This window comes from Nymphalis io, chromosome 29 (genome assembly GCF_905147045.1).
Source record: "Nymphalis io chromosome 29, ilAglIoxx1.1, whole genome shotgun sequence".
NCBI classification, from domain to species: domain Eukaryota; kingdom Metazoa; phylum Arthropoda; class Insecta; order Lepidoptera; family Nymphalidae; genus Nymphalis; species Nymphalis io.
In genome coordinates, this window is record NC_065916.1 from 1,149,419 (window position 1) to 1,161,984 (window position 12,566).

The 12,566-nt window shown below is 33.8% G+C and overlaps 3 protein-coding genes across 4 annotated transcripts; 2 read left to right on the plus strand and 1 right to left on the minus strand.

Moving 5' to 3' along the window:
• Window positions 1-855: 855 nt before the first annotated feature.
• LOC126779520 (zinc finger protein 98-like) lies at window positions 856-4,630 on the minus strand. Of its 2 annotated transcripts, none has more exons than XM_050503577.1 (4): window positions 4,446-4,630; window positions 3,987-4,125; window positions 2,334-2,588; window positions 856-1,999 (listed from the first exon to the last, which is right to left on the minus strand). In XM_050503577.1, exons 1-4 carry the CDS (start codon window positions 4,485-4,487, stop codon window positions 1,005-1,007), a joined length of 1,431 nt encoding a protein of 476 aa, XP_050359534.1. In that variant the 5' UTR covers window positions 4,488-4,630; the 3' UTR covers window positions 856-1,004. The 2 variants fall into 2 exon arrangements, with proteins under 2 accessions (XP_050359534.1, XP_050359533.1); XM_050503576.1 differs by having other exon boundaries at window positions 4,329-4,630.
• A 412-nt stretch (window positions 4,631-5,042) lies between these two features.
• On the plus strand, window positions 5,043-6,408 carry LOC126779658 (uncharacterized). Its single transcript, XM_050503813.1, has 2 exons — window positions 5,043-5,448; window positions 6,149-6,408. The coding sequence occupies exons 1-2, from the start codon at window positions 5,129-5,131 to the stop codon at window positions 6,351-6,353; spliced, it is 525 nt and encodes a 174-aa protein (XP_050359770.1). The 5' UTR covers window positions 5,043-5,128; the 3' UTR covers window positions 6,354-6,408.
• A 365-nt stretch (window positions 6,409-6,773) lies between these two features.
• Window positions 6,774-10,915, plus strand: LOC126779498 (zinc finger protein 208-like). The gene is made up of 5 exons (XM_050503525.1): window positions 6,774-7,149; window positions 7,654-7,801; window positions 8,680-8,808; window positions 9,307-9,453; window positions 9,748-10,915. The coding sequence occupies exons 1-5, from the start codon at window positions 6,985-6,987 to the stop codon at window positions 10,887-10,889; spliced, it is 1,731 nt and encodes a 576-aa protein (XP_050359482.1). The 5' UTR covers window positions 6,774-6,984; the 3' UTR covers window positions 10,890-10,915.
• The last annotated feature ends 1,651 nt before the right edge of the window (window positions 10,916-12,566 follow it).

A 12,566-nucleotide genomic window follows, 5' to 3' on the forward strand; every position in this document is an offset into this window, starting at 1 on the left:
CTAGCATTGCGCGTTCCATTGGTCACTGAGCGACCTTAAATTGGACAACTTGATATTCCGATTCAATTATATTATTATTTATTAGGCATAGATGAAGTATTTAGTAATATCATTTAATATGTTTTAAGTCCGTTATTAATCGATTTATAATCAATCGTCCTTTCCCTGAATACTATGTTTTACCATTTCTTCATCACAATTACTTTATGCACCTATAATGTATGGTAATTTTTTAAAGTTAGTTCTTTATAGAGAAAAAATTACAACGGAACGTATCTGACGTCAAAAATGACACTTCTAATTTAGTTGCGAAACAAAGTAAAATTTATATTTACAAGTATGTTCACTGGTAAAAGCTAACTTTAAAATGGGTGATAAAAGAAATATTATATAAGCGCCCTAATCTTATTTATAGCTTCTTACAGATTATAAAACGGTAAATGTCTTGAGTAATAAATATAATTACATTATTTATGTTAATGTTGTGTTATACATTTATAGTAAACCATTATCCGTATAGCCTATTCCAGTTCTTTATTGAAGAGTTTATTGCTTTTACGAAAAGAACTTTGACACCAGTGTCAATTGTTTGATTGCGATATATATACGCGCGAAAAAAAATTCTAACTTCTAAACTTTATAGAGCAAAATACAGCAGAAAAATTAGATAAATCGCATGCAATTTGTTTGTTTATCTTTATTTTGGTTGAATAGGCTATTGATTTGATTTTCGATTTACAAATATGTAGGCGCGATAGTAATTACTTCTCGACAAACGTTTTCTTTTAAAGAGCTTAACTATAATACTTATACTATTTAAATGACACACGTAATTTCTTGTCAAGCATTTTATTATAATTTAATTTTTGCACAATCCCAGAAATAAAACCATTTTTTACATGGAATAATTCAACTCATGTTTCATAATAACAAAAATGTCGCAAACATAATCAATAGGTATGCATTACAATGATAAATAACATGGACCTAATTTCAAAAAAAACTTATAAAGCCGCCCCTACAAGCCGCTTATCATTCTCATGAGCTCGCATATGTTCCCTTAACGTGTAACTCCTGGCGTAGGACTTGCAACATATATTACAAGAAAACGGCCGTTCACCCGTATGTTTCGACATGTGTTTTTTCAACCCATGATTCGTAATAAACGCCATACCACATTCTAGACATTTCTTATTCTTATGACCATGAGTTTGACGTATGTGTGTCGCTAGATAATGCTTTATATTATATTCCCTACTACACATGGGGCATTTAAATTTATGAGTAATATTGTGTACTTCGGACATATGTTTTACCCTATCATTATAATGTTTCATAGGTTTAAAACATATTTGACATTTAATAACGCGCTTCGAATGTGCGCTTTCCATGTGATTGGCCTTTGAGGTTTTCGTCTTTAAAACTTTACCGCATTCGTTACACGGGTACGAACCGTTTTCGTGCGTGCGTTTATGAACCTTAAGACGTTTGGTGTTAAGGAATGATTTCCCGCAAACATCGCATATGCAATTCGCATAATGCTCGTTCAAATGCGTCGTCAAAGTCCTAAAGACATGGAACTCGCGCTTGCATAAATGACAAGTGTAAGGACTAGCGTTCACTTTATAATCTGCTATGCATTCTTTGTAAATAAGTTTATTGTGTTTTTCAACGAAATGCCGCTTCATCGATTCGACATCTGTCAAGTTCAAGTGACAGTTTCGACATTCCAAATTCGAAATGTCAATTTGGAGAGATCGAGGGTATCGTTTTATTTTTTTTAATTCGGTTTCGATGTCTGGATGAAATTGGAGATTATGGTTTCTTAATGAATCTATTTCCATGAAGTCTTGAGAACAAAAGAAGCATTGGAACCAGCTTTTATGATGACGGAAAGGGCAAGCCGTTGTTTCTCGCAGTACTGTACCACAGGTTAAAATCACTCGCTTGCGTTCGGATACTTGTTTGATATTCTTTATAATTTTTCCAGCATTTTGATCTGAAATAGAAATAAAAGAATTAAATAGTACGAATAATGAAAAACTTTTTTTAACTCAAATTATGATATAGTTTGATAATTAATTATAATTATAATTTGTACATTGGTATGCTAGACCGTCTGGGTAGGGACCACGCTTCATCATATTTTCGTCCGCCTATACTTGTTGTGATTGCGCCAACATAACGAAAGGCCCAAGGGACATAATATCTTCGATCCCACGGTTTTTGGCATTGGTTAATAATGCCAATGCCAAGTGGACGATGGAACCAACTTACTATCAGTTGACTCACTTGCCAGTCAGCCGACCTGATAAAATTAAAAAAAAAAATACCTTTTTCTAAATTTTCAACTCTATCCTCATATTGTTTTAATATATTTTCTTTTAATTCGGAATTTTCATAACATTCCGTATCCGTCATGTCGACAAGTCCCGTATCGCACAGGGCATGTTTTATTTTTGCAATTGGCGTATCCGAGTCGTATTCACTTTCAGACAATATTTTTTTTCTCACTTTATCTTTGTTATTCATATCTTTCTGTCCTGTTTTTATTATAATTTTATCTGAATTCGATTTACTATTAATATCTGTAAATAATAAGATTATGATTGAAAATACAAATAATCCATAGCCACCATATGCAGTATCTTTTGGGTCCCATATAAGCATTTAAAAATATAGAAGTTTTATAAATATAAATTTTAAAAAGCCGTGATGACCCAGTGGTAAGAGCGCGCGAATCTTAACCGATGATTGTGGGTTCAAATCCGGGCAAGCACCGCTGAATTTTCATGTGCTTAATTTGTGATTATAATTCATCTCGTGCTTGACGGTAAAGGAAAACCAGAGAGGAAATCTGCATGTGTCTAATTTTACTGAAATTCAGCCACAAATGTATTCTGCCAACCCGCATTGGAGCAGCGTGGTGGAAAAAGCTCCAAAATTTTCTCCTCAAAAAGGGAGAGGAGGCCTTAGCCCAGCAGTGGGATATTCACAGGCTGTTACTGGTATAAGCATTTATGACCCTTGTAAAGATGTATTGACTTTACGAATTTCCTATATGGACCGATCGCGCGATCCACATACAAGCGTCCATACTGCTCATAGCAATTGAGACGCCTTTGAGCATAGAAAAAATTGACCACAAACGGATTGGTTGCAGCTAGAAGAGCACGCTTGGATTGCGCGGGGCACTTCCATACCGACCGCGCCTTTGCATTTTACTACCGAAGCGCGGTAGATCGTCTAGGCGCAATCCGACTAATCGGAATAATTGTACAGGCATAATATGGTAAAACATATAAACACTTTCTTTAAAATTAGTTATAATTAAGCTTAAGTTTCTTTTTTCATAATCTTATTTGTATTCCAAATAACAAAAATAGTATAACATATAATTAAAAATAAAATTTAAATCTAATTTTTAAAACAGGCAAAAGGTATTATGTATCTTGTATAGGTATCTTGTTTCAAGGTTGTTTTTGAATTGGTGATATTTCTATTCTCTAAACATATGCAGGCAGGTAGCCTTTGGGCAATATTAACCAGTTTTCATCAGTTGTTCTGTTTGCATGGCTAACTTCCTATTTTAAATGAATAAAAAATATTATATAACCTTCTATGGACATAGAGAAAAATTCAATTCTTTTCATTTTAAAGAATACCTTATCTAAAAGAAAAAAATTATATCTCTTGTAGAAATAAGCCTTTTAGAAAAAATATTTTATTTTTAGAAATAAGTTTTTTTTTTGTATCTGTAGAGTTCCTATGCTTGAAATAATAATATTGGATTTAAATCACTATGCTTATTGCATAAAGTTAAACACACAATTGAGTCGAGTAAGAATAATAACTATAAAATGTAAATAACACTCATCATACTACCTTATAGTCATCAAGAGTATGTATATCTTTTAAGTTAAATTCTGTACAGTATTTCAAGTAATTTATGATAAATTGTTAAGTAAATATCTAGTAAACATTACCTTTTCTGCTTTCCTTGTATTGTGAAAAACATTTATCAGCGTGTAAAACTTGTTTGTGAAAATTTGAAGTACTTCGGAGTTGACTGACACAAATCTCACACACAAGTTTACTTGAATCCATCTCGTTTATATGGGAAAGCTAAAAATATCAGGTTTAATTCAAATAATTAAAAAAACATTAGCAAGATAACTAAATTATAGCTATTTTTGTAAACTTTTGTTTTTTTATCCAATCAATCAAATTCCAATTTTTTTAATAGTATTAAGTATGCACAGACTATTAATAATATTAATTATTTTTACTATTAGAAAGATAGTAAATAGCTTAATACATAGACTCACATTGATTCCTAAGCATTTATGAAGTATTTCAGCAAATACTTCTTTAATTCCAGTGTCCGATAAGTATACTGCGGTTAAATCCCAAATACCATTAGCAGATAAACAACATCTACATACGTGAGGCTGTGAAATCCAGTCGGAGATATCATCTAAGGCCATTATAACGTGTATATATGATTCAATAAAAAAAATGTCAATAGCAGAATATTTAACTTTTTTTCTGTTTTCTAACTTGAATCTACATCAGTCAGCGCAGAATATTATGTTAATAAAACTAAAAAAAAAAACAAAACAAACTACTAGCTGTCATTAGTGATCTGAGATGAGATAGTGATATTCTGTTCTGACAGAAAGATGTCATGTTTTTTGACAGACCGTCACATTTTGACTTAATTAATCTTAATATATCGGATACTTAAACCTCATTAACTACAATTTAATTTTTAACAACTACTAAAGGATAGATGTATAAAGATATTCTATATATATTAAAATGTTTTATATCAAAAAATTATTAAATAAAAATGAATTATATACAAATGCTTTAAAAAAAATTGTCGTCATATTTTCATCGTCATTTAATTTATCTTTAATAATAAATTGTAATAGCTTGGTTTCAGTAGGGAATATACTATTTATATTTGACAGTTAAAAACTCAATGATATGATTTATTATTATTTATTTTTTCAATACATACCGAGTAGTTGAGTACACTGAACTGACATTTTATTTGAATCTTGACAATTGTTCCGATTTACTTATTTTCAAACTCATAGTAATCTATTAGCACAAGATAACTATGCGTAACGTAGAAATAAAAGCGAAAGTAAACGATTTCGACAAAATATGCAAAATAGCTGAAGAACTTAGCGGTGCACCGCCGACTATTATTCATCAAAATGATACATTTTATAAAGTGAATACTGGACGTCTGAAATTGAGGGTATACGCAGATGAATCTGCAACTCTCGTGAGATACGATCGTGATGATGAACAAGGACCAAAATTGTCCAATTATGATCTGTTAGGGTTCTCGCTGAACGAAAGTTCTAAAATTAAAACCCTCGATGATATTATGAAAAAATGTTTGGGTATACGCGGTAAAGTTGTTAAAGAACGGTAAGAAAAAATTTGTATCATTTTGTCAATCACATTATATTGATTACAAGAATTCATTTTCTAAGCTTATATTTGAATAATTTCATCAATCACATCAGCATGATTACAAGAATTCATATTCTTCATTAACACTTGTGAAGCTAAATTTAAATCAAGCGTGGCATAATAATATTATATACTAAACTTCTACAACATACTAGCTCTTACATGGTTTCTCCTTTACTGAATTATTTAGACATTAAATCTAAACTAGTAATAATCACTAAGAATAAGTCCAAATTGTATTATTTACAACAATTATAGTTACTTCGTATGTAAATCCAGACACAGATGATGCTGATACTTCTCTACATTTTCTGAACACATTGTCATTATAAGATAAAAGTTGATGTAATGGTTGCTTATCTGTATAAGATACAATGAAATTATTTACATGTAACTATTGTATTTCATATATTGGTTTACATAATTAGTTTCATGTTTTAATTATGTGTTATATTCATATATTTTACTTTATTTAATTATGTATATGCTGATAGATGATCAAGGTGAACATTAGTCCCTATACACATTCACCTTTGCTATTTTAAAACTTAAGAGTCATATATGTAATCAATAAGTGGCCTAGGTTCATAAATAAACATACAACTGCAAATTAACTTATCTTTTTGGTTCTACTTACATATGTATTAAATTACAGGAGATTATACATGGTGGATCAGACTCGGATCCATATAGATAAAGTCGATAATCTTGGTAACTTCATGGAATTAGAAGTGGTGCTTCGTCCAGAACAGACATTAGAAGACGGGCAAGCTATTGCTAAAGATCTACAATCAAAGCTTTGTGTTAAAGATGAGGATTTAATTGATTGTGCCTATGTTGATTTATTAGATAAGAAATAGAATTGTTATTGTTTAAATATATATTTTGTAAGGAGTAAAGGTTTTCTATTAATTAAATATTATTTATAAAAAAAATTTTTGCTTGATATTTAAATGTTAATGTACACTCAAATTAAATTTTCATTAATTTTTAATAGTTTATTTTTATGTTTACTGCTAGTTGTTTCAACTTTAACATGTTTCTTATGTAAATAACATGAATTAGTTCTTTGTTGCCAATTTGAAAAAAAGACTATATGAATGAATAAAACAACTTTTTTGAAGTCTAACAATACATCTATATAGCCGGGGATTATTCCCCAGGATAACCTTACACCCGCAAAAAAAATAATGTACTGAGAAAATTTTAAAACGAATAAAATCTGTTTTAATTAGATGTTTTATACAACTTAGAGGAAAATAATATGCAAGTACTGGGCAACACTGAACAAATTGACAAGTGACAACGACATTACTGCATAATGTTGTTATAAGGAATGCCATCGCTTATTTATTATAAACACAAATAATTTCACAAAACAGTCAAAAACTATTAAGGTTTATGCATACTCACTTAAATCGTAAGGGCGGCTGCCCGGATTCGGAGCTAGAGGAGCTTCAATGCGTTTATATTTCGTAGTATATTCGGAACATGGCAGCTCTAACGATAATAATGGAAAGGAGACCAAATACGTTGTACGGGGAGTGCCGATTTTGCTTATTAAAAGGATATCACAGGGATATAATGAAGGAGTACTTCACGAACGGCACTCGTGAGGTATACATCGACATTTTCATGGAATGCTTTAATTTATATGTAAGTTAATATTTTGTTTGTTATTATTTACTTTTTGATTAATAATATAATTGATGTTATGTATCAGTCAATCAAAGGTCAATAAAAGTTTATGATTTTTCTGATAAGAAATTTGCAATATCACCTCAGAGTTAGGAAGTTGGTAGGTTTTGCAGTTATAAAACTCGTCTTTGAAAGTATATAATAAAGCCGTTTTCAAGAACCTAAAGTTATTCATTGACTCACAATAGTGATCTTATTATATTATTATGAGTAGAGAAATAGATAATGCATCGGTATTTGCACACATTTTTGCACCATAATTTACCTGTATAGTTACTATTCTCTGTTGAGGCTGGCCACTGTTACCGAAATTGATCCTGAGAATATAAAAGATACATAAGCTTTTAATTTTGAACTGAACTTGTGCAATAAAGATTATAAAATGCAATATTTCCTAAAGCGTTTTTATATAAACATAACTACATGAAATGATTTATTTAGTTCTAACTTATATGTTTTCAGTTATCAACAAACAAACAATTAAGTACACTCATATGTACATCATGCATTCAAAGCTTACGGGAAGCCAATCGGTTCCGGATGATGGTTGTGAACACGGAACAGCAGCTGCTTGCAAATGTCCTCGATAAAGAAACTGTTTTCATCAATGGTGAGGGAAATCAATGATTTGCCACATTTACTGATTGCATGAACTGACGGAATAGGGCATTATGTTCCTAATTTTAATTAAGCTTTTTATACTAATAAGCCCAGATGGCCCAGTGGTAAGAACTCGTGAATCTTAACCGATGATCATGGGTTCAAACCCGGGCAAGTCCACTGAATTTTCATGTGCTTAATTTGTGATAATAATTCATCTCGTGCTATACGGTGAAGGAAAACTTTGTGAGGAAACTTGCATGTGTCTAATTTTACTGAAATTCTGCCACATGTGTATTCCACCAACCCGCGTTGGAGCAGCGTGGTGGAATAAGCTTCAAACCTTCTCCTCAAAATGGGAGAGGAGGCCTTATCCCAGCAGTGGGACATTCACAGGCTGTTACTACTAGTATTATATGTAATATTTCACTGATAATATAAAATAGTACAACACTATCACACATGTTCTAATATTCCCAAAATAAGAATTGAAACTGATGTTAATTTCTATAAAATTACAAATTTGCCACTTTAGTAACTCATGTCTTGAATTGTTCTAAACTCTAATAACATGGATAATAAATAAAATTCTGTCTCAATTTTTTCTTATTGGTAACACTGATTATATATAAACATTTGCCCAATGTGACTTGCGTGTTGTTTCTGCGGAATCATCTGGAAGAGATCACTACTTATGTGGCACTTTTAGTTGCGCCTTTTCAAAAAATATTTTTATATGCCTGATAAGCCAGCTACATGACACGTTTTTAAATGTACTCTCAGTGTACAAAAAATCCTATATCTATGGGCACTCATAACTGCTTATCATCGGTAGCCCATTTATCAGTCCACCTATCTATTTTATAAAAAAAAATATTTTTATTTCAGTGGGCGACCTGGAAACGGATATGGACATCAAACCTGAACACGCGCATCAGTTGGAGGTGAAGGTCGAGCCCAATGATTCCATGGACTGTGATGGTGACTTCACATCATTCGATGATAATGATGACTTTGGTATGTGTATTTTTTTTAATACTAATTTTAGCCTTTGGCCTTTTTGGCGGACGAGGGGGAGCGGGGAGAAATGTTTTTCCTTGGCGTTCAAGCTTGCTTCATACAAAATTTCATCAAATTCGGTTCAGGGGTTTAGCCATGAAAGAGTTACCGACTGACAGACAGAGTCACTTCCTCATTTATAATATTAGTATAGATAACATGACATTTTACAGTGTAGAAACAGCTTTATGCGTTTAGTAATTTTTTAATAGATAATTAAAAGTGTAACACTTATTTTACAATGAAGTTTTTACACTCTAAGAATGAGTATTGTAAAGTAAATAAAATTAATAATGCTTAAATATTTAATACTACTATTTATTCATCAAAAATATTTATTCCTAAAATTGTATTTAAGGATTAAACTGGCAACACAAGTTAAATTATTAAAACTGGTTTATTTGCTCGGTTTACTTAAATAATTTAAAAAAAAATTATCACTTTTTTTATATGTAGAGATAAAAGATGATGACAAGCGAGAAAAGGTAGACGGAGAAGCTGAACTACTGGCGAGGTTTCCGAACAGATACAAGCTGCCAACACGAAAGACGCTTTACACCAGGCCCTGTAAGGGTTTCGCGATACATCTAGATATGTTAAGAGGTAAAATTAAAGAGTGAATTGTATTATTAAGTATTTCTTAATTGAAATCATTTTCGATGTATCTTTTTAAATTGTTATACTTATAATTATCATCATTTAAAAGTGAATGTTTTTATGTTTATCTTATGTGTTTCTTTTGTGAGTTGTACATATTCGTCTGCGAAGGTTGCCAGCCCCAAAAATAAAACAAAAGTTATTTTATTGTGAATTATTTAAAATCCATTAAACTTAAAGTTATATAATTTTGTAATAAATTGCAGCAAATATTAACAAATATTATATTTTGGTAAACAGGTAAAAATATTCTTCCAAAGATGGTTGCAAAGCTCCTGGAAGACGAATGCGAAGACTCGCCGAGGAAGAAGGTGTACGTGACGGAGAAAATGGCTCAAATACATAACACGACAACTGTGATAGAGTTCTCTAATGTAACGGTTTTCAAGAGTAAAAATCGAGTCGGCTTCCCTTGCTTCTATTGCAGAAGCTCCTTCGAGAACTTCGACTCGCTACGCGAACACCAAGCGAAGGCGCATAAGAAATCGGAGACGCGGAAAATCGTAGCGCGCTACGGCACCGAATGTTTGGTGGTGTACGCAGATATCTCTGACTTACAATGCCTGATTTGCAATCAAAAATTATCAACTCTGACCGACCTCAAAGCCCATTTGATAAAGGTCCACGATAAGAAATATCATTCCGAATTCACAGACCGTGTCATACCCTTTAAGCTATCGCACAACAAACACCCATACGAATGCCAATCGTGTGGCTGTAACTTCGAAACGTTCGGTTCAATAGAACGGCATATGAACGTACATTACAGGAACTACGTATGCAATCAATGCGGCACGGGTTTCGTAACGAAATACCGTCTAAAAGTTCATATAAAAAGTATGCACGTCGGCGGTAGCTTTCCGTGTGATATTTGCAAGAAAGTTTTCACAACCCATCAGAAGCATAAGAACCATGTCGACACGGTGCACAAAATGCTAAAAAGGTTCAAGTGTCCGAAGTGTCCGGAACGTTTTTCCGAATATTTCCGACGGCAGAAGCATTTGGTCGAAACCCACGGTTCGGCTCCGTTGAGGTATAAATGTAACGTATGCGATAAGGCGTTCGATAGACGTTACACGTTATCGCGTCATTTGAAGAGGGATCATTTAGAGGAGAGGGACTTTCAGTGTCAACTGTGCGCGTATAAGTGTTTCACGAACAATGAGTTACGAGTCCATATGATAAAACACAATGGCGAGAGAATACACGAATGTTCGGTTTGTAAAAAGTCGTATGCGAGGAAGAAGACGCTGAGGGAACATATGAGGATACACAATAACGATAGGAGGTTCGCATGTGCTGTATGCGGGCAGGCGTTCGTGCAGAAGTGTAGTTTGAAGGGACATATTAAAACTCATCATTTAGATTATAATATGCCGTGAAATGTTATTTAATAATAAATTATATTAGATAATTTGTTTCGTTTTATTATCTATGGACTTTGTTCAAGGTCGTCTACCATAGACAGATATTCAAAATGGCGTAATCATTTAGAGACGTACACACAAACTAATAGACGCAATGACGATTTTCTTCTCACTTACACAAGAAAGAGAACGAAAATTACGTTACAAATGGTTTAGACAGAGATAGAATTATCAAATCTTTTGTCCGTTATCGCGTAACCAGTTTTGGTGCTACTTATATAATCTATGGCAAGTTTCAAAAGACGTCTAAGATTTTATATAACAAACAACATAGTACAATAAATATATATAAATGATAAAACAATAATTCTAAAAAAAAAAATCTGTCTTAAAAAAATGAAATGGAAAAAAATGAAAATATGTATTAAAAAAAATAATGAAATAAAATGATGAACAGATTTCATTAAATATGCCGCATCTATACGTATTCCTGAAGTGACACGGCAGGCGATATGTTTAACAAGCTCGTCGATCGTCGATCGAGAAGAAAAAATTTCTACATCTACCTTCTTTATTATGATTTTTTGTAACACTGTATGCTTACACGCTTACACTCGCCGTGGAGTACCGGCTTAGAATAGTACTCCCCCAATCTCATCCCGTGGGTGTCGTAAGAGGCGACTGAGGGACGGGGAAAAGGGGGGATGGGCAGCAGCGTCCCCCCTCCCATAAACATCTTACCCCCTACTGCGCTCGCCAATACGCCTGCCCAGCGCGGCGAGTATGGGCAAACCCCTCCCTTAATGGCAGATGCGCCCAAAAAAAGGCCCCCAGTTACCGGCAAGCCCGCTAGGCCCGACCAAGGTAGCGGTCGCGGTATCGGCAGGGCAGGGGGTGCTAAGAATCACCGGTTCACGGCAGGCTACCGTATAAAGCGACTGAAAATGGCAACGTATAATGGACGCTCGATGAGGCTGGACCATCACCTCGCCGAATTAGAAGTAGAGTTAAGTCATATAAACTGGCATATACTGGGGTTATCTGAAGTCCGAAGACAGGGGGAGGACACGATAACTCTAGAGTCCGGTAACTTACTCTACTTCCGCGAAGGTGATAACCTCTCCCAGGGTGGTATCGGTTTTCTAGTCAAAAAGGATCTCATTAGCAGCATTGTGGAAATCAGTAGTGTGTCGAACCGGGTAGCGTACCTTGTCCTAAAACTTTCCGACAGGTACTCCCTGAAGGTTGTACAGGTATATGCGCCAACTTCGACATACTCTGATGATGTGGTCGAAGCGATGTACGAGGACATCGCAAAGGCCCTCAACGACACCTCGAGGGCCCACTACAATGTTGTTATGGGAGACTTTAATGCTAAAGTGGGAGTAAGAGATAGCGGTGAATCGAAAGTCGGACCTTACGGCTTGGGCTGCAGAAATCATAGGGGGCAAATGCTGGTAAACTTTCTCGAAGCGCAGGGGCTTTTTTTGATGAATTCTTTCTTTCAAAAGAAGCCTCAGAGGAGGTGGACCTGGCGAAGCCCCGATAACGTGACAAGGAACGAGATAGACTTTATCATTTCGAATAAAAGGCACATATTTAGAGATGTTTCAGTGATCAACAGGTTTAATACCGGAAGTGATCACCGCTTGGTTCGAGGCACTCTAAATATCAACTTAAAAGCCGAAAGAT